This window comes from Leptosomus discolor, chromosome 26, assembly GCF_034619465.1.
Source record: "Leptosomus discolor isolate bLepDis1 chromosome 26, bLepDis1.hap2, whole genome shotgun sequence".
Taxonomy (NCBI): Eukaryota; Metazoa; Chordata; class Aves; order Leptosomiformes; family Leptosomidae; genus Leptosomus; species Leptosomus discolor.
Window position 1 is genome coordinate 1202154 of NC_141416.1, and position 21491 is coordinate 1223644.

The following is a 21491-nucleotide window of genomic DNA, read 5'->3' on the forward strand; positions in this document are numbered from 1 at the left end:
ATGATGGATTCTAGCAACTAAAAAAAAAAAAAAACCAAAAAAAAAAAAACCAAACGAAAAAAAACCAAAACAAAACAAAAAATAAAATAAATCAAGTAAAATTCCAACTTCATATAAAAGCCGCTGGGGCGGCCCTGGGCGGGGGGGGGGGGGGGGGGAGGGGGGGCAGCACCCCGAGCCCCCCGCGGGCTCCGTCTGCGCGTTTTGAACGATCCGAGAGATGGAATTAAAAAGTGATTATTATATACACACACGTAGAAAGTCAACAGTGTTCCCGGGGGTGGGGGGGAGGAGAGAAATAAAAAAAAAAAAAAAAAACCAAAACAAACAAAAAAACCCCAAAATAAGCCAAAATCCAACCAACAGACAACAGGTTTGTGAGCTGGAAGGGGGGCAGGGGGGGGGGGGGGAACACAGGCTGGGGGACCCCTCCTCGCTCCCGGGGCGATGGGAGCCAAACAGTCCGGCCACGGAGCTCATCGTAGGGTGGTTTGGTTTGTAATTTTTTATCCTTTTTTTTAAAATTTTTGTGTGTGTGTGGTATTTTTTTTTTTTTTGCCAGCCGGAGGGGGAGCGGCGAGCGTCGCTGCGGAGGAAGGCACAGGAGGGGTGGGGGGGGGGTCTCTGCCACCGCCAGCGCTTGGACCCTTCACTCCTCCCTGCGGCAGCGATTTGGTAAATCGGCTAAAAAACAACATCCCAACAGCACGCTTCATCTTCCCTTGTGGGGTTTTTTAGGTTTTTTTTTCTTTTTTTTTCCTTTTTTTTTATTAACATATTTTTTTTCCTTTTAAACTTTTTAAACTACTACTGGAAGGTTTTCTTTCAACAACAATGCTGCTTCTTTTTGTTAAAACATTCTTTTTTTTCTTTTTTTTGTGTTTTTTTTTTTTTTTTTTTTTTTTTTCCTAGTCTCGCACCAACTGGGTGGGGCTTGGGAAACAAACAGCTGAACCCTCCCCCACCCCGCCCCCCAAAAAAAACAACACCCCCCCCCCCCAAAAAAAAACCCCAAACCCCAGAACATTTAATTTAGGAGAAGGTTAATGGGGTTCTCGAGGGGAAAAAAATGAAAATTATGGAAAAAAACCAAGTGAAAGCGCTACTCCGCTGCTCTCTAAAGCGTCCGGATGCCTTCGCTCGGGAGCTGGGCCTCTGCTTCAGTACCTGGGGGGGAAGAAGGGGCGTTTTGGGGCAAAGAAGGGGGACCCCCTCCCGAAGGGCGGCCGGGGCCTTTTCAGGCTATGGAAGGGGTCTCTGCTTACGAAGGGCTCTCGCGGCCTGAAGTCGGCGCGGGGGGTCCTGACCAGCACCCCGCCGCGGCTGCCACCGTCCCTGTGAGCCGGGGGGCCCAGGCCGCGGGCCGCCCCCAGCGGCTCCCTGGAGAGGGGGGTCAGCCCCACGGCCTCCCGGGAGCGGGACAGGGGGGCTGCGGCGTGGTCCCGCTGCTGCTGGGGCTGGGCCACCGGCTCCCGGGGCGCGGCGTGCACGGCGAAATGCTCCTTCATCGTCCCTTGGTGGATCGTACCGTGCTCCTTGGGGAAGGTGCCGGCGCCGTGCTCCACCGCCATGGGGGGCGGCGCGGGGAAGGGGACGCCGCTGTGCTCCCCGGCCGGCGGCGGCTGGGCGGGGAAGGGGACGCCGGCGTGCTCCCCGGGGACGGGGGGCGGCGGGGGCGTGGGGAAGGGGACCCCGGCGTGCTCCACGGAGGGAGGCGGGGGGACGCCGTGGGGCAGCGAGAGCGGCGCGGAGGTTTCCTTCGAGAAGGGGTTGGCGTGATCCACCGACGGCATGCGGGGAGGGACCGAGTGATCCCTCGGGAAGAGGCTGCCGTGGTCCTTGGCGGGGGCGGCGGGGGGCCCGGCGGGCGGACCCACGGGGTCCCGCTGGAAGGGAGTCCCGTGCTCGAGGGGCGGCGGCGCGAGGGGCGGCGGCGGCGGCGGCGGCATGTGGTGCTCGAAAGCGGGGCTGAAGTTGTTCGTTCGGAAGTTGTTGACGCTCTCCTGGAAGGGCGGCACGTGCTCCTTGTAGGGCGCCGGGAAGCCCCCCATGCCGGGCAGCTCCGACGTGCCCGAGGGCCCGTTGTCGAAGGCGCTCCCGCCGCTGCCCATCTCGAACCAGCCCGCCGCTCGGCTCGCCTCTCGCCCGTGTCCTCTGTTCCCCTTCCCCAAAACGCGGATGGACTCCACGGTCTGGATGGGCTCTCCCGACATCCCCCTGCTCGAGGCGTTGTGGTACCCCAGCGTTTCGATGGGGGCCCCTTTCTCCTCGGTGCTGTCGGGCAGGTCCAAGCAGGACGAGGAGACCCTGGTCTCTATGCGGTAGTGCTCCTCCTGCGGCGGCGGCTCCCCCTTGGGGGCTCCGGCGGGGCCGTGGCCGGACAAGCCCACCCCCTCGCCGGAGCTGCTTTTGGAAATCTGGCCGAAATGCTTCTCCTCGGAGGGCTTACGGGAGGCGTTTTTGAGCATGTTCTTGAACTCGATGGTTGAGGTGGCCGAAATGGAAGAACCCAACGATTTCTCCACGCTCGCCGCCGGCGCTCTGCCGGCGGGGCTGGAGAGGGCGTTTTGAGGAGAGAAAAGCGAGCGGTGGGGAATCGAGTGGGGCGAGTCCGGGTATTGCTTCTGGGAGAGGCCAGAGTGCACCACCGACTTGGGTAAGTTGTTGTGGTTGGAGTCCGGTGCGAAAAACACGTCGTTCTTGCTGGGCGAGGGGGAGCCGTCCGAGGTGGAGTCGTTTCCCCGGAGGCCGTAGCTCCCGTAGATCCCGGGGGAGGAGGCCAGCGGGTCGCAGCTCTCGCTCTGATCGAGGATAGACCTCATGGACTGAGGGAAGGACGACTTCACGCCGAACTCCTGCGATCTTTGACCGTAGCTGGGCAGGACCGGCTGGTACTCTGCGGCTTCGGAGAGCTTACTCGATTTCAAGATGGACTTGGCGGGCTTCTTCTCCAGGTTCAGCATGGCCGACGGCGGCGGCCCGGAGTAATCGAAGTCGCGATAATCTTCGTCTTCTTGGAAAGACGTGTCTGGGTAAAACTTCTCCTGGGAGGAGTCCATTAAAGAGGAGGGTATCTCCATGCTGTCTGTGGGCTGCTTGTACAGGCCGGCCGGAGACTCTCTGCCGAGGCCGAAGGGCCGGTAGGTGTGCACGGAATTGGGGAGTTCTTGGGAATATCCGTCGTCCCGGCTCTGAAGAGGGGACCTCGTGCTGCTGGGAGTAGAAGAGCCGGGGCTCATGATTTTTGACAGGAGGGATATAGTGTCGACGTTGCTCGACGTCGGCTTATCCATCATCTCGTCCTGCGTGGGCGTCCCGCTTCGCTCGTCGCGCACCGGCGTCCCGTCCACATTGTCCATGGAAGTGCTGGTAGGACCACGCTGGAAGTCAGGCGCGTGGCTCTCCGTTGCGATGCTGGACCCTAAGCTGCTGAGAATCGGGATATTCAAGTTCAGGCCGCTGAAGCCGGGATTTCCCTTCAAGAAGTTGTGGATCTTCATCTCCAGGCTGGGAGAAGGGGGTTCCGATTCCAGCTTCGCTTTTGAAATTTCGGAGGACTGACCCAGTGAGGTTTCTGTCGGCAAAAGGGAGGAAGGGCTGGTAGGGTGGGAACCGGAAAATCCCAGGGAATTGGTTGGCGGCTTAAAACTGGAGCCCGACAGCCCTGGGGTGTGTCCAACGGGAGCCTTGTTAACCGAAGTCGAGGAAACCTCAGCAGTAGACGAGTTCGGAGAATAACCAAAACTTTTGGATATAAAGGACTGAGTGCTGGAAGGGACGTTCCTCCCCTTCACGCAAGGAACAGTCGTGTTGGCTGGCGACGCCGAAGTGCTTTGCGAGGCAGTTTCGCTCGACTGAACGGTGTTTCCAGCAACACTCTGAAGCAAGGACGACAGACCTGGGAAAAAAAAAAAAGAACGCTGCGTTCAGACCTTCGGGCGAGAGAGGCAAGTCAGCCTGAGCCGCTGTCAAGGGAAAGGTCTCGGTGTCGTTCCTTAACACGACCTCGCTGTTTTGGCCAGGAAAACGACCGGATTTTGCTGCGTTAACATCAAGGTTAGCACCCACCCAGGTGGAAACTTTTGCCAGAGGCTCAGATTGATCTCGAAGTACAAATTACAACATACACCTGAATAAGCTGGGTAATGGCTCGTCCCGGCTTCAGAGCCCGGTGTAAAACCACCGCGCTACCGGACCAGGGTTACCCACGCAAGGAGCAGCACCTCTGCTCGGAACAAGCGCCCCCAGAAGAAGAGGGAAACCACAAAGACACCTCTCGGTCTCCTGCCCCGCTCAGCGCCCTTCCGCAGAGCGTTCTGGCTCGGCGCCCTTCGGTCGCGGCGAAAATACGAAGACGTGGAGCCAAGTCCCAGAACTCCCTGGTCCGTAAGAGGGGAGCTCCCCGAGAACAAGCCACCCGCACTCGCCAAAGCCGCCACACATTCCAAATCCGGTCTTTCTCCCTCCACTGTCACTCCAGGATAAGCCGGGCAGCACGCTTCAGCGCGGCCGCCGCCATCAAGCACCCCGCTAGAGCCCTTCCCTCCAAACCCACGCCGGTACCTTGCAGGGCTGGTGCGGTCTGAGTCTGGGTTTTGGAGAGAGCCGACAGAATACTTTCAGGAGTTATTTCGACTTTGGAGAGAATATTCGCTAACGGGTTTGAAGGAGCAGATGGAGTCCCCACGACAGGAGTCTTCAGGCCACTGGTAAGAGCAGTCGGGCTCGTCGGGGTTCCCGGAGAAGGTCTCGAGGCGGGGCTGACACCTAGGGCGGAAGCACACACCACTCGTGTACGTTGCGTCGTTAACGGAAGGGGGGTTTGGGGCTCAAGCTTTCCACAGACACAACCGCAGCAGAGCCCCACGGGGCGCGAGCGAGGAGAGGCTCGCGAAGCCGACAGCCGTGGGTCAGAGAGACCGAGCCAGATCTTTTAGGCAGCAACTCATCTGCGTTTATTTTGAGGCAATTCGAGCTTTAAAAGACGACAAGACTCCGGCGTGAGCTCCGGTGACGGCTGGCGCCGCTTCAGCACTCACCTGTGTTCTTCATGACGGACGTCAAGCTGCTGAGAATGGAGCTGATCTTCGCCAGGTCCACGTTGGCCAGGTTGGGCAACGCAAGCGCCGGCGTCGGAGGGACGGGCGCCGCGCTCGCCGCCTTCGGAGCCGGAGGGGCCGGGGGAGTCGGGGCGGGCGTCGTCACCGTCGCCGGCGTCGTGCCGGCTGCAGCGGTGGACGGCACCGCCTTGGGGACGCTTTCGGTCTTGGCGGGCGCGGAAGCCGGAGCAGCCTGCTTCTCCTTCCTCTCTTCCACTGCACCAGAGAGGGGAGAACAGAGCAGGACCGTCACTCCGGCCCCGAAGAACCACTCCAGGTACAGGATTTCCACCGGGATCCTCACCGCCAGCTCGGATTCCCGCAGGCCACGTAAACACGTTACTCGACGAGCGGTTTGGGGGATGGGAACAATCCCGGCTACCTCGGGACTTTCCCGGCTGGTGTCAGGAGACCAAAACCCCACGGCACCGAGGCGCAGCCCCAGGAGGGCTCTGTGCACCCGCCCCACCCCAAACGGGGCCCCGAAAGGGCCGTTTCGCCTCGATGCCATTTCCACGCGACAATTCCTCCGCTGCCCCCCGCAGAACGTACCGATAATTTTAGACGTGTCATCCTCCACGTCAGAGAGCTCCATGTCCTCCACGTCCCGATTATCCGTCACAGGCTCCGGAGACGCCGTCTTGCGGCTTCCGACCACCGGAGAGCGGGAGCTATCCTCCTCCCCCATCCCCTGGAAAGGGGACTCTGAGCCCGTCGGAGACGGGGCGTCCATGCTGGGGGAAGGGACAGGAGACTCCTCCGGATCAGGAAGCGTTGCTTTCAACTGGTCTAGCTTTTTCTTTAGATTGCTCACTCGATTAGCGAACGTTTTATAAGCCTAGGGAAGAAAAGGACGTCGGGCTGAGCGCCTCTGACAGGCAGGGGGCACGCCTCGGGCGCTCCCCTAACGAAGCAGCACGCAGCCTGGGAAAACCATTTCCAACTACCCGGGAGAACCCTGCAGTAAGAACTCAGCTTTTCAGCGGGACCTGCGGAGCAACAGCCACCAAAAATGGGAAAGGCAAAACCTTTTCCCAGTGACTTGGAACAATTTTCATTAAAAAAAAAAAAAAAAAATCCACGTTTTCTAACAAATATGCTTCCTATTTGGTTTTTTTTTTGGGGGGGGGAGGGTTCGAGGAGGGGGGGTTGGTTGTTTTTACAACGCTTTACTGAATTCTTCCTTTGCCCATTTAGGTCACATGTTGAACGCAACCTTGTGCAGTTCCCAGAATTTAGGATTTGTGGGACTAATTGTAATTCTGGCCCCGTTTACAAACCCCCCAGAGGGGCTCCACCGCTCCAGCAACGTACAAGAACCGAGCTTCCGACCCACGGGTTTTTGTGGCGTCTCCTTTCCTCGCCCGCCAACCTCGCCTCTGCTCCCTTTTGAAACCATTTCGACAACAAATCACCCCAAACTTCTTCATTTGTGAGCAGAGGTGATGCCCCTTTCCAGCCCCCGAGGCGCTCAGCGAACGCAGGCGGCCGTCGGTCCGCCCGAGGCAACGCGCACTTACGTTTGCCACCACCTTGACCTCCTTGTACTGCGCTTCGTAAAAGATACCGGCGTTCTCCAGGGCTTCGGTGAGAGAGGGGCCGTTCTTCACTTGCTTGTCTAAGCCATTTACAAACTCTTCCAGCTTTGAACTGGCTTCCTCAAACTCCTTGGAGAACTTCTTTCCTCCTGTTTTGTCTGCAAGGAGATTAAAAACAGTCCATCAGCTGCCAAACGGGAAACCAGCTCCGAGCGGTGCCCGGGAGGTTCAGGCCGCGCCGCGCGCTCCTCAGACCGTCCCGGTCACCCCTCGGGGTCCACTGAACCAAGAGGGCCAGTCGCTACCAGCCCGTATCGGCTTGCAACGACTTATTAGTGACGGACACACTCACGTGTAGATTTTTACTCTCTCAGCTACCCAGAGAGCGTTTTGGAAGAGGCAAAACCCTCGAGTTTTATTTTTCCTCCGTGACCCCATCCCAAGGGTTCCCGCCACCATCGGGGCTCCAACACCTACGAGTTACCCCGACTGTAAACGACCCTTTCCAAAGACTGCCGTCCCGGATTACCGGGCCCAGCTAGAGCTCGCTGCAGCTTTACAATTAAATTTCCTCTTCATATGGCTCAACCTAACTCAGTTAATTCGCCCCTCACGTGGGCTGCTGGCCGTCGGCCTCGCCGCTGGCATTCCCAAACCGTGGCCACTGACCGACGCCTGAATTAACTCAAATCTGAAATTCTTTAAGGGGTTCTGAATCAAGAGCAACGCGCGTCTGAACGGCACAGGAGGGCGCGTACGAACGGTACGGAATCCACCGCTTCTGCTTGCTTTGAGCTCTGCACCTGCGGGGTTTCTACGAACAGGCTCAACTGGACCAAGGTTTCGGGCTCCTGCTTGGTGGTTCTTAACTGCCCCCTGAAATTGTGGCATTTCACAGACACAGTCCGATTTCTGGCCCAAGGCTCAACCGAGGAGCTCCCACAACCGCGTCTGCGCCTCCTTCGGTGACGGCGAGCTCTGCACGCCAGGCGCCGCCTTTACCTTTCAGGCATTTCAGCGTCTCCGTGCTGCACACATCCACTCGCATCGTGGAAAGCTGCTTCTCTTTCAGCTCTATCTGGTCTTCCGAGCGCTTGTATAACAGCAATTCATCGATGAGAGACTGTGGCTGGGGGGGGGGGGGGGGGGAAATCCAACAAGAAAAGCCTCCTCATCACATTCCGCGGCAGAGCGGCGCAGAGCTGCCGGCCAGACCTGCCCCCGCCACCCACAACGCTCCAGTTCGACCGTTTCGGAACGGACAGCTCGCGCAGAACCGAACCGTGCGGGTCGCTGGGCTTTTCACCTCCAGCCAAAGAGATCAGCGGGGGCTGCAATTCTACAGCTCCCCTGGCTACGAGGGCTAAAAGCAGGGACAGGCCTTTTTGAGGGTGGGTTTTTTTTTCCCCACCCTGCTATGCCCACACGTTTCGTTAACCCACCGCCCTCCTTCGGGGGACCCAATTTCAACCAGTGTCTTGCCACCAACTCCTCAGCCGCCCTGAACTCCTCCTTCACCAGACCGTACGCCCCGGCCAGCCCCTCCAAGGGTCGGACCCGTGGGTTTCACGCAGAAGGCAAACTGCCGTCCGGGGCGAGGTCACCCCAAATGAAAACCAGGAGAGCCCCCGCGCCGCTCCGAACGCCTGCCGGCTGCCTTGCCATCCCTGCCGGCGCACGGAAGGGGTGGCAGCCCTACCAAAACTCCCCACCGCGATGCCTGGCAGGCACTGCACGCCGAGGAACAAGAAGACCCGAGCACCAGAGCTTCCCATCAAGCTCGTGCTGGCGGGGGGCGCAAGCTACGGCCCGAGGACAGAGGTTAGCGCCACAGAGCATTCCCACGCGCAGACTTACTCTGAATTCGGCAACAATCTTGGACTTCAAAGCAGCTTTCGGGTTCGTGGATGCTGTTGGAATAAAGAAAAAGTATGAAGGAACCAAGGAACGACGCCCCGTCCAAAAGCAAGTCACAAAGGGCAGTTCTAATACCAAATATTTTAGCATACTTCAGCGAAAAGGCTCGCAGGCTGTCGTTACCCATCGCGTTTCCCCCTCCGCACAGATGTCCCTCAGCGCTCTGGCTTTCCGTTAGCTAATCGGGACACGGTCACGTGCGGCTGGACGGTGACTGAGGTCAACAAACTACGCTATCGCTTTTTATCTGCTATTTTTTTTTTTTTTTTTTTTTTTAAACGAGCTATAAAAATCTACCGTGTCCAGCTCTGCCGTTGGGAAGCCAAGTCCCTGCCAGGGCTGATCTAACAGCCGCACCCGATGAGTTCACACCCCTCCGCAAGGCAGGTCAATGTGATCTCCTCAGGGCCGGGCTCAGAGCTGAACCACGCCGCCCGGCGTTTCCTTCGGATGGGGTCTCCCTCCGGTACTTACTAGGCCTAACCGTGCCCTCAGCCCCAAAACCCCTCAGGCCTCTAGCCTGCCGTCTCACTGACAGAGCGGGGGGAACAAACCCCACCGTCAGGAGACACTAAATCCACTGGTTTGTGGACAAAACAGGAGAAACACCTGGGAAGAAGCGACACGCTAAACCCTCGGCCCACGCCGACTAGAGCACAGCTCGGTTCGGGCAAGCAGCTCGTGATGCCAAGCCACGGAACGAACGCTTTCAAACTCTGGCGTGAACCTTCCGCTCTCGGCACCTGCCAGCGCGTCCCCTCTCGCCCCCAGCGTCCCAGCACCCCGCGCCAGGGGCCGCTCGGGGCGCGAGCGCGCGCGGAGGCGAGCGCGAGCGGCACGCCACAGAGGCGCTTCCCGCCCGGCTGCTGGACGCCAGCGGCCCTTATCTGCGCTGCCAGCCGCCCGGCTGCCTCTCTCCTAGCCCCTAGTTTGCTGTCGAAGGCGCGTTCCCGAGCACGGAGGCGCTGTCCGCCGCCCGCCGCCAAAGCGCACGGCTCTGTCTGTCTTCTCTCCGTCTCTGAATAGTCTAACGCCCGTTGCCAAGCGGTTCCACCAGCTCTTTCCTCAACTGTCCATAACTCTGCTCTCATAAAGATTTTTTTTTTGTTTTTTTTTTTTTTTTCTCTCTTTCTTACTTCATTCCTTTAAAAAGTGGTTCTCTAGCAACAACTCCTTGGTGCTTTAGGTATTAGTCTGTACGGGGCTGTACAAGCCTGGAAGACGCATGCTGGCTCGTGTTTTAGTCCAGGTACTCGGCCCACTTTGGGCTAGCCTTTCTTCTGCTCCTCAAGAAGGCAATTTCTATATTAGTTCAGAGAGTTCACATTGTTTCCTTACTTTGCGATTTCTTCCACGGCTTATTCGGTTGTTTGTTCAGAGTTTCTTTCAGCTGCTTCTGAGTTTTGAAAGTGGTACCTGGAAAACATTTCATTTTTTGCAGTCTGGCATTATGGGACTCCTTTAAGAATCTGGGTTTGGTGCCATACGGTTGCATGGTAAAAAGAGTGAACAGAAATTTGTTTTAAAACACCTAGACCAACTTCCTTAGGTGAGCTGCTGGATGCCCAAGAGAACCTAAGTTTACTCAGGAATACAGCAACCTGTGGGATGGTCTTCCATTTTTAAATCAAGTTTCTGTTTGCCCTTACGCTACGACAGTTCAAAAATCACCGTAAGGACCAGAGGGAAAAGGAAAAAAAAAAAAAAACAACACAAAAACACAAGGCATCGGACAAGCAAACGATCCCGCTCGGCTCTTGGCGAAATCAGCATTCAACAGGCAAGTACGGCAAGTCGGGAGGACGGCCACAACGCCTCACGTACAAGTAATCTGAAACGTTTTGGTTTTCAAGTTACAAAAACTACGAGGTTTCAGAACACAGATACACACTTCACTTCTCAACATGCAAGGCCCAACGGAAGCCTTTTCGCGTGCCAAAAGCCCGAACCCGAGACACCGCGCCTCTCCTGCCGCCACGACGACCGGCTCTCGAAACCACACGTGAGGATTTCCTGAGGCACCTTTAGCTCTTAACGACGTGACCAAGGAAAGCAGAAAGGCGGACTAATTCCCTTCGAGTATTTGAGTATCGGCTAATTTCTGGCTGTAACCGACTACGCGTGTTTCCAGTTAACACCAGCCATTTCGGCGTTAAGCAGAGCTCTTTCGTAAGGACTTGAGGACCCTTCACCCTCCAGCTTTGCTTCCCAGCCTCTTTCCCACACCGCAAATATCGTTAGGAAAAGGAACTTCTTGCTAAACCAGACTCCAAGGTAGAGCCAGGGACGCAGAAGCAGAGCCGGGGACACAAGCCCTCTACCGGGGCACCGCGTCCAGGACTCGCAGGAGCACTTCACCTTCACGTTCTGTCTGCTCTCAGCTGGAACAGCTCCAGCTGACGTGAGGGGAATTCAGAGCTGGCTTTAGAGAGGCACAAACCCCGTGAATCCGGGTCGATTCACGCACCACACCTCGCTCCTTCACAGCCTGCGCTACGCGCGAGCGCAGGAACACCAGGGACGCACGGGGCGCTCGCTTCACTCGGCGACTCCGGGTTTTTTAACCTCCGAGCCCACGCGTTCGTTTGTAGGGTGAGAAACGCAAAGGGGGAGTTAACTTACTCAGGGCTTCTTTCAGTGCCAAAATGGTTTCCTCGGGGTACACGTTTCTGTCCTCCCAGATTTTGAAGATCCTTTCGATCGATTTGGAAACGGAGGGATCCCTGGAACAGAAGAGCGCAGTGGGTTATCTCTACCCCCCCCCGCTGTAGTTTCTCCTGATTCTAGAACAGATAATCATGTAAATAATCACGTGTTTAAATCAAAACTCGGAAAGACCCTTCAGAGCAGGCAGTTCTCTGTCCAGGTGACGACTTTAGATCTCCTCAAGGGCTGCCCGTGAGACCAAGGCAGCAAATCCGCACGCTTGGGAGTCAAGCAAACACACACAATTCCATACCGTAACGGATCGGGGCCCTTTTCTGGGTAAAATTAGAAGGTTTCAGAGCAGGAACACCTGTAGGATTTCTCTGAAGCCTTTCTTCACAGGGAAAAGATTTTTTTTTAGTGGCTTTTCCAAAGCAGCTTTCTATATGGATGCCCTGGGGAAAAAGTGGTTATTCCAGGGCGGGGGGGGGAAAAAAAATAAACCATTATCTCTTCAGAGAGAAGAGTAACTACTTCAGAGACTGCACAGCAGGTGACCAGAGGGGCTGAACTTCATCAAGAAGCCGAGCTCTCCCGCTCATCTCTGATCACTGATCCCCTCTGTGCCCCGCACCCCTGCCCTCGGGGGGTGAGCAATGCCTCCTGTACGGCTCTCCGAAGGAAAAGGGATGGGCTGGTGTCAAAGAGCGTATCTTGTCCAGGTGCTGCTGTTTCAAGGGAAAAAAACCCCTGACAAATACAACATCGGTAAGCCACCGCTCTCAAAGCGTGTCCCCCCCAGACCCCAAGTCACCCCGGGGGCGCAGACCCAAGGGACAGCTTGGGATGAGAGGGGGGAAAAAGGCGCAACCAGAGCAGCCGCCCCGCTGCTGACCGCCCGGCCGCAGGGCGCCTCCTGCACAGCGACCTCACCTAAGGTCCAGGCGCCCCAAACTCAGCACCCCGAGGGCAGCGCCCGAGCCTGAACCCTGCCCACAAGAGGGTCCACCCCAGGGGACTCCAGCCGGGAGGAACGAACTCTGACCGGGAAGCAAGAGGCGCCACCGCCGCTGCCCGGCATCACCGCGGGGCTCCGAACGCGGAGCAAAGGGGCTGCTCCACCCCCTCCGCGGCGGGTGCTCTGCCAGGCAGAGCTGTGGAAGGAAGGGCGGGCGCTTCCCGGGACCGTTTGGGTCAGGAGGGACCTTTTTAAAGGCCACCCGAGCCGCCGTCCGACCCAACGCCGAGCGTTCTGCTCCTTCGCATCCCAGCTCGAGGCCGCAGGAAAGAGCGACGCGTCCTCTGGCCGCTTTTCCTGCTTTGTAAGCCGACTGGCAGAAGGCTGGTCCCCGAGATCCTGCCGCGGGGCGACAGCGCCGTCCCCGGCCGCGCAGAGCTTCGCAGAGGGGCGGACGGGATGGCACCACCGGTGGCGACCAGCGAGGGGCACACGGAAGAGCCGAAGATCTTCCACCGGGGTCCGTAAAGGGTGGCCGACTCGCCCCCCCCGTGGGGCGCCAACCCTGAACGATGGCAGCGGCAAGTTCACAGAACTTTGACCCGTTTCATCAGTTCGATACCAACGTCTGGACCGGGGCCGGGCTTGGTAAAGCCCGTTGGGGCCACCAAAGGATCAGCAACTCGCAATTCTTGCTGTAGCTTTTCCTCCTCTCTTTTGCTTCGGTAGCTGATACTCCCAGAATTTTTTCTCCCTCCTCCTCGTTGTTGGCATCTATTAATGGTATCTTCAACTTTCTCTTCTGGCAACTTACATTTAAATACAGGCTAATGAGCAGTCCAACTTTAACCTCTTCCCTGCCTCACGCTACGTTCAACCATCTGCCGCTCCAGACTCCGTTCCAACGCCACACAAACCAGCAACGCCGCGTTACCACGAAGGCGCTGCTTTGTGTTTTCACCGTGTCCTGCCCCTGAAAGACCATCCGGTTTAAGGACGATTCGGCAACCAGGGCAGAGGACACCAGGGCACCCTGCGGCCGGGCCGGAGCTCACTCCACCCCCGGCGCGAGATCTCTGTCCCCTGTCGCTCTGATAAACTAAAGTCTGTGAGTTCCAGCGGAGCACAAACCCACCTCCGAGGCACAAAGACCTCCTCCTCCTCCTCTTCCTCCCCGTCTCATCACACCCTTCCTCGCTGTGAGTGCTGCCCCGAGTCCGCCACCGTCCTCCGCAGCGGCAGCAGCACAAGCCACACGGGTGCCTGCGCCCAGGGGAGGGCCGGGCTCCGGGGCACGCGCGTATCGGTGCAAGACTTGCCCCTCGCACCACGTCACGGGATAATTTTACTCAAATGAGGGACAATCCCCCCCCACCCCCATGCGAAGGAAAAGCCGCTCTACGCCCGTTCCAGCACACTCCTTGGAGAGAAGCTCAAGCCCACACCGTCGCTCGAGCAAAATCCTTGAAGTTTTGCTGACGTTTCTAGAGAGTTCGAGACGTTATGAGGAAAAACTCACATTTTTTTTGAGACATTCAACCTTCCCCGACATCGTTACTTACTTCACCAGCGAAGCAGCTTCAGGGAGCACTTCTGCAAACGTATCACGAAAGACGATGGCGTTTTTTCTCTTGCAGTTCTGTATGACGTCATTGGCCAAGTAGAAAAGGTTCAGGCGATGAGGAAACGCAGCTAGAGACAAAAAAGAAAACACAGAAACATCATCAAGTAGCAGCAGTCACGTCAGCATTTCAGGGCTTGCTTTTGGGGTGGGTTTTTCCCCCCCCCCCAGCATTTCCATCAACGGCGCATCCAAGGGCAAGGCCAACGGTCCCCACCGGGGACTAGAGAGGAAACCTCCAATCTCCAAATCATTCCCAGACCTTCCCCAAACCTGTGGTCAAGCCTCGACTCTGGCTTGGGCTCGGAAAGGACACAAAAAGCTGCTGCCCCTGCGCTACTTCTGCGAGGAACCGCCCAGCCAGGAAGGCCAGCATCGCCTGCGGCGGGAGGGCAAACGCAACGCGGCACAAACCTCTGCAGGGGAAAAAAACCCAACGGCTCCAGAGCTGACGGGCCTGGTCTCCGAAGCTCCAGCAAGACCCCCTTTGGCTACTGATGCAGCGCAACCTCCTGCTCAACAACTTAGAGGCCACTTATTCACGTGTTCTAAGCATCGCCACGTATAAATCTCCCTTTTTTTACGCTGTAAGGACTTAAAATGGTCTCTAAGACGCGCAGCTTTGCCAGGGAGGTTTCACCAGGCACGTACCTACGTCCGTAGCTGTCCACAGGGCCCTTACTACAGACAGGGAGAGCCCTTCTCCACAGCCCCTTAAACGCCTCCTGTTAATAAATCAACGTTCATTAACGTGTTTAATAAGCGCTGCCTGTTCCTCGGACGTGCGCGGTGCACAAAGGACCCGGGATCCCCGGCCCTTCTCCTCCCGAGATCCAAGTTCTCCCAAAAACCACTTCCCTTGTCCCTGCTGAGCTGGCTCGGACCTTTGCACCCAGCCCCCCCACCCGCGGCCACTCCAGACGCGCCTCTGCTCTTCCTCGTATTCGGCTCCGAATTGAATCATTTCATCAAACCTTTCCTGCAGTCGGCCAGTAAGCAGCGCCCTAAGCTCATCCACGGGCTAATTAGCGTCTTCATTTAATTTAACGACACAACACGAGGATTTAAATATAGGAAGGGTGACAACAGACCGTCCTGCTTCACGTGCCCGTGAGGCCTCTCAGGCTCCCACCTCCGCTGCCTTACACCCCCCGCCGGCTGTACCCCACCCGCATCAGCAATCGGAGTTTTTATCTACAAATCCTTGAATTCTCCATCCCGCTTCGTTTTCCAGTTGTCCCGACCTCGGCACAGCCTCTTCCCACGGCACGGCTGCACCTTGCGGCTCCTGGTCTCTGCGGTTCCCGCCAGGAAGCTCTCGGCATCATCCCTGGTCCAGAACCGTTGGGGGAGGGGGGGGGCTCAACCCTTACCGACATTGCTCCTGCCCTCAGGACCTGTCACAGAAAAACCCCAAACCACCCACCGTGGCGGCTCAACCTCCGGCAGCTCCGTCCTCTCCTCCTGCTCAAAGCCAACCAGGAATAAAGCCAGGATTTTCACTAAACTCACGCCTTAGTGCCTACGGAAAAGCCACTACGTGAGCATTTTCCGGCCAACGATAAGCTCGCACGCTTTTATTGGAAATTAATTGTTCAATTCTATCGCCTGCCTCTTTTCCGACGTTCCTCTCCGATGCGGAGAAGAGGGTCAGTGGCCACCAACAGACTTCTGGCAAGGAGTCCATCCAAGTAGGATCGTAGCCACAGAAATACGGGGTTTGTTGATTCTTAACAGACTGAATGCGATTACTCAAGAGTTAGCCCAGCACTGCCAAGGCCACCGCTGCACCGTGGCCCCAAGGGCCACGTCTACGGGTCTCTCCAATCCTTCCAGGGACGGGGACTCCACCACGGCCCCGGGCAGCCTGTTCCAACGCTTGACAACCCTTCTGGTGCGGGAATTCTTCCTCACGCCGTCGAACCGCAGAATCATTTGGGTTGGAAAGGACCTTTAAGATCATCAGGTCCAACCGTTGTCCTCACGCTACCCAGCCCACCACTAAACCACGTCCCTACGCACCCCATCTACACGTCTTTTGAACGCCTCCAGGGATGGGGACACCACCACCGCCCTGGCCAGCCCGTTCCAATGCCCAACCACTCCTTCACAGCGCAGAATTTTTTCCTGATATCCAACCTAAATCTCCCCTGCTGCAGCTTGAGGCCATCATCTCTTGTCCTGTCCCGGGTTACTCGGGAGAAGAGACCAACACCGGCCTCACCACAACCTCCTTCAGGCAGCTGAAGCGATGAGGTGTCCCCTCAGCCTCCTCCTCTCCAGGCTGAACACCCCCAGTTCCCCCAGTTGCTCCTCCCCAGACAGATTTTCCAGACCCCTCACCAGCCCCGCCGCCCTCCTCTGGACCCGCTCCAGCACCTCAGTGTCTGCCTCGCAGCGAGGGCCCCAAACTGCACCCACCGCTCGAGGTGTTGCCTCACCAGTGCCGAGCACAGGGGCACGATCCCCTCCCTGCTCCCGCTGGCCACCCCGTGGCTGAGACGGGCCAGGAGGCTGGTGGCCACCTTGGCCACCTGGGCACACCGTTCAGCCGGCTGCTGGCCAGCCCCCCCCCCCCCCAGGTCCCTCTCTGTCGGGCACTTCCCAGCCGCTCCTCCCCAGCCCGCAGCGCTGCGGGGGGTTGGTGTGAGCCAAGGGCAGGACCCGGCCCTTGGCCTTGGTGACCCTCATACGATTGACCTCGGCCCCTCGAGGCTTTCCCGAAGTCCAGGCAGACGCCATCGACAGCCTCTCCCTCCAACAGCGAGCGGGTCACGACGGAGGCCCAGCTCAGTCAAGCAGGACCTGCCTTTCCCAAAGCCATGCCGAGCGGGTGCGACCGCCTGGCTGGCCCGTACGTGCCGTGCGATGGCACCGAGTGTCACTACGGACCAGCGGGTGAGCAAGAAGCATCGCCCGGCCCTAAACCCAGGGCAGGACCAGCCCGGCAGGTCGAGGGGACAGCCAGCCCCCGGGACCCCTCTGCTCCCATGTCCCCGCGCCCTCTGCAGCCACCGGGACACGTGGCCGAAGGTGCGAGAGCTGAGCCAGGCATCGCTCAGCCGCTGCCTCCACCACCACCGCAGCCGGCTTCTCGCCTGTGACTTTGCTCCTCACGGATTTTCCAGCTGTTTTGTTTTGTTTTTTTTTTTGCTGAAGGTATTTTTCATCCTTCCCACCAGGCTACTCCGACACCGCTCCGGCAGCTGCCCTGTCAAGGAGCCTCAACCCCCATGTCCCAGAAGAAGCTTTTATAGCGACAAACACAACGAGCCCAAGGATTCGTTACCAGAAACTGTTCTTTACAACCTTCGGCCGAAACGTGCTTACACGGTAGATCGGGGTTGGTTTGTTCGAGCGAGAGGCAGAGCGAGGAGCGCTCTGCTCTGCCCGGAGGGCTGGAAATCCAACCGGAGCGGTGCTGCGCTGGCCTGGCTTCCCAAAACGGTTTGGAGCCAGCCTCCCCCCAAAACGCCAGCCTCCATCATCCATCCCACCAGCACCCCATCCAAACGGGGTTCCTGCGATTCGATTAAAACCCAGCGCTCCGCTGCTAATTCACCTGCTGCTCACCGGACGCTCGCTCGATCCCCGCGACGTTATCCACCAGCAGCTCTCGTGCTGATCTCAGATCTTACGACAAAACAGATTTTGAAGATACATAAACCTTTGATGTAAAGGCTCCAACGTACACACAGCATTCAAAGGCAGCAGAAAAACCCGGGGCCAACCTCAAGACAAACGCCGGACGCGCGGAGCGCAGCTGGCACCGCCGCCGCCGCTTCCACAAGGCTGAAGGCAGCCCTCCGCCGAGGCAGGGCTCATTTAGCTCCTCGATCGAGAGCTCCTATTTATCAAATATTAGCCCCAAAACCCCACGCCAGACCGAGGCGAGGCTACGGCCAAGCCGCACGAGGAAAACCCAGCGCCTCCGGGTCCAAGGCGCCCTTTGAACACGGGGTTTCAGCCACGTTATGCAACGGGCGAACGGCTTCGTAACCACCCTCAGACCGTCTTGGCTTCCAGCGGAGCGGGAACATCGACACGGGACAGGAGATTTTACAACTAAGCCCACCCCAGCTTTTTGTTCAGCTCCAGGACGGCCACCAGCTCCACCGACCGACGTCTCCAGCGCGGCGACGTGTCCAATTTAACTCGCGTTTCAGAGCTGCTCGCGTGGACGCGCCGACGAGACGACCCTCCTGCCAGAAAAGCTCTTGATTCACAACAGAAAATTCCCACCAGAGGTAAAGTCACGGCAGCATCACCTCGCAGAAACGTTTCTGTCGTGCAGCTCCTGTCGTGACCGGCTCCTGCTCCCGGGAAGGGAGATGCCCGGGCCAGCAGCCACGCGTTTAAATACCAACACTCCTTTTTTTTCCTGAAAGGACCAAACGCTTTGTCCAAGCAGCCGCACACCTCTTTGGTTAAACTGGACGTTTCACATCAGCCGAAACAAATATCTGATCAGTGAAACGCTGAAAAACCCGTCGAGATAGGGTAAAATGCAGCCGCCAGCGAACACCCGCAGCAAAATGCAGCCGTTTCCTCTCAAGAGCGCGCAGGGAGAGAGGGATCGACCACCCCCGGGGCAGGAGCACCCACGAGACCACCAGAGCCGGGACGAAATCCCTTCAGAGCCCGAGGCAGGAGCACCAACTGCCCTGCAGGCCAGCCCAGCTCCTACCTACTCCGATTTCTAGAAGATAAAGAGTAAAAAGGCCAATTTTTTTCCCCACACTTGACTTGTTCTCTACAAGCCTCCTACAAGAAGTCGCCCTCAGCCCCACGCTGGAGAGACAGCGGGCAGGAGCTGCCCCACTCAAGGGCTCCCTGCTGAACAGAGACGTGCACCGAAGAGCTACGAAGGCACTTCTGCCCCCGATTACACGCAGGTGCCACCATCTCCACGCAGGCAGAGGGCTGAGACCCAGCCCCCGATCCCACCACATCCACCCTTCGCTAGGAGCTCCCTGGAAAAAGCAGCTTTTACGTGTTCCTAGAAGCTTCAGAGTGAAAATATTTAAAAGGTGGGAAAGGAACCCGAAAGCCAGCTGTACTCGCCGTTGTCACTACCACTGAACTCTCCCGGTTGGGACCGCGACTTCCCGCTGCGGGAGAACACGGAGAGGCTGCGATGTCCTTGGGGCAGAGAGTGAAGCGCGGCGCGGAGGGAAAAGCAGGAAAAAACAACCCCCCTGAGCGGGAAGTAACCGGATCATCCGGGGTCGGGGCGCGGCAGCATCACAGGCGCTGTCAAGGGTTGTTTCAGCCGGTACCTCGGATCAGACGCTTCAGGAGGAACCGGGACAAACCCGAGGGGGGCTGAGGGGAGATCCTCGCCGGGGCTGCGCAAGGGAAGCCTTGAAAGCGCTTGTGCCAAAATAAACCACGAAGTCCGGGCTAGTACCGAGGGCTCAGGGGCAGGAGCCGACAGCCCAGCAGTGGAGCAGGAGCAGAGCGTCAAGGGCCCTGCAAGGGGGAGCAATTAAATCACTTTTGACGAGCTTGGGAAGGAGTAAGGAGGAGGAGAGCGTCTCTGGAAGCTCGGCTGCCTTAGCCAGGAGGTGAAAGACCAACATCAGCCATGGAGAAGCGGCAGGAGTCCAGGGAAGAGGCTCCGCTCCACAAGGCAGCGGGACGGGAGCTGCCGGACGATAAACATGGGGGAGCTGCGCTGGCACGAAGGCTCCGCGCTGCCGGGGAGCGGCGGGGCAAAGCGAGGGCCTGCCCCAAGGCACAGGCAGGGGACAAGGAGCTGCGTCGGGGCGAGCCTGACCCACAGCCAGACGTTCACTGAGGGCCTGGAGGGGAGCCAGAACGTCAGCTGTGACAACAGACACCAAGTCCAGAGGCGTCCGCGCATCCCGAGGAGAGAGGGGAGCTGGAATTTGTTCGGAGGGGGAACGCTTGGAGCGAGAGGCGGAAGAGGACTGAGGGTGGTCCTGCAGAACGCCCCCGGTGATGGCGGCTGTCCGAGGGAAAAGGATTTCCAGGAAAGGTGGGCAACGACTGTGACGCAGGAGGGAGCGCGGGCAGCTTCTCCTCAGCAGCAGGTCGGTACGGACCAGGGAACTGCCCTCGGGCTCTGACCTTACTCTCTTTAACCGTGAGGTGTACGGACAAGAAAAAAAAACAAAACCATCAATCAAAATTTGGGGGAAGAAGGTCCTCCGCATTTTGCAGAAGGGCCTCGACAGAGAAAACCGACTACCCCAAACTTCCCAAAAGGTTCAGCACAAACTGGAGCGACGCTCTGGGACGGGAACGTGATCTTCGCGCTGTGGCAAAGCTCGCTGTAACTCCTGCGACAACAGGCAAAAACCCTCCCCCGGCAGCGAGGGAGCAGAGCGACCGCCGCCTTGCTTAGACACACGAAAACATTCACTTTCCCACTCCCGGGTCACCGCTGCCAAACCCGAGCGCTGGCACCCGACACTCTTGCCCACAACAGGCTGCTTTGCCCGCGGAAGGCGACAGCCCCTCGCCCCCACGACGCTGAAGGCATCTTCCCCCCCTTCCAGCTCTCAAAACAACGTTTTAGAAGACCCCGGGCAAGCGCACGCAGAATCCGGGAGGCTGCAGGTGCCACCGTTCAGGTGCAGAAACGCGATTTAGGTGTTTGTTGGTTTTTTGTTTTTTTTTTCCTGAAGTGTGACAAGGTGATGCCAAGCACAAACCCTGCCCAGGGGCCACAGCGCGCCGATAGATTTCCGAGCGATCGCAGAACCTCGGATTTCAGCTCGCTGCTCGATGTCGGGTCCAAAAACCTCCGTCACGGCCGCATAAGCTGCGCCCCGTCTGCGGACCCCCGACCGCAGCCAGCGGCAGCCACAGCCTCCTGCCCCACGCACGGTCCTCGCCCCGCCAAGCACCGGGCAAAGCGGGACGGAGCTACGGGGAGGGGGACGGACACCTGCCCGAGCGCAAGGGACGATCCCCGCCCCCCCGGCTCCCGCTCCCGGTTCCCTACCCCCCCCCCCCCCCCCCGCCGGCGCCCCGCACTCACAGCGGCGCAGCCACTTCATCCAGTGGTAGACGATGGTGCTGTGGTGCCGCTTGTTCTCCAGGCACCAGGAGGAGAGGCCCTGGATGGACTCCATCGTGTTGGTCACCGCCTGCAGCTTCCTGTCGAGCGAGGCCTCCAGCGCGCCGGCCGAGGAAGAGGAGGCGGCGGCCGAGGAGGAGGAGGCCCGGCCGCCGCCTCCGCCGCCTGCCGCCATCTTCCCGCCCTGCTCGCCCAACCGGGCCGCTCGGACGGCGGCGGCGGCGGCGGCGCGGCGCACCCCGCTCCGCTCTCGGCCCGGCGCGGGGTCGGGCGGCGGCGCCTCAGGAGGCAGCGGCGGGGCCCGCCGCGACGGGGCGGGGAATGCGACGGTCCGCTACGCCCGGCCGAGGAAGAGACGGCAGGCGGCGGCGCCGCCGCCCCGAGGACGATCGCTCGGCCGAGGCCCGTCGGGCCCGTCCCGCTGCCCCGGGCGGCGGCTGGGAGCGGCGGCGGCGGCGCGGTCACTGCCCGGCCCCCCCCGCGCGCAGCGCCCGCCCCCCCGCCGCCATTTTGTGCCGGGCTCCCTCACACGGGCCGCCGCGGTGCGCCCCCCCCCCCCCCGGGGTCTTTCCGCGCCTGCGCCGCCGACCCGCCGCGCATGCTCCGGTCAGCTCTAGCCCGCCGCGCCTGCGCTATGCGCCCCGCCCCCTTGGCGCGCCCCTTC

The 21491-nt window shown here is 59.0% G+C and overlaps 1 protein-coding gene across 5 annotated transcripts; it reads right to left on the reverse strand.

Moving 5' to 3' along the window:
- Positions 1–1113: 1113 nt before the first annotated feature.
- On the reverse strand, positions 1114–21002 carry RPRD2 (regulation of nuclear pre-mRNA domain containing 2). 5 transcript variants are annotated; one of them, XM_086478252.1, is made up of 12 exons: positions 20789–21002; positions 13721–13850; positions 11177–11277; positions 9893–9970; positions 8495–8547; positions 7640–7766; positions 6620–6795; positions 5652–5937; positions 5040–5315; positions 4564–4767; positions 1491–3898; positions 1114–1457 (listed from the first exon to the last, which is right to left on the reverse strand). In XM_086478252.1, exons 1-12 carry the CDS (start codon positions 21000–21002, stop codon positions 1161–1163), a joined length of 4350 nt encoding a protein of 1449 aa, XP_086334378.1. In that variant the 3' UTR covers positions 1114–1160. The 5 variants fall into 5 exon arrangements, with proteins under 5 accessions (XP_086334378.1, XP_086334377.1, XP_086334379.1 ...); XM_086478251.1 differs by having other exon boundaries at positions 1114–3898; XM_086478253.1 differs by lacking the exon at positions 9893–9970 and having other exon boundaries at positions 1114–3898.
- Between the last annotated feature and the right edge of the window lie 489 nt (positions 21003–21491).

What these genes read in the sequence shown, in the direction of transcription:
- RPRD2 (XM_086478251.1), bottom strand. Translation starts at nt 21,002, where the DNA reads ATGGCGGCAGGCGGCGGAGGCGGCGGCCGGGCCTCCTCCTCCTCGGCC. An exon ending in AGATTGTTGCCGAATTCAGA is followed by an intron (nt 7,767 to 8,494) that starts GTAAGTCTGCGC and finishes CCCCCCCCCCAG; the next exon opens with CCACAGTCTCTCATCGATGA. An exon ending in AGGTCAAGGTGGTGGCAAAC is followed by an intron (nt 5,938 to 6,619) that starts GTAAGTGCGCGT and finishes TTTCTTCCCTAG; the next exon opens with GCTTATAAAACGTTCGCTAA.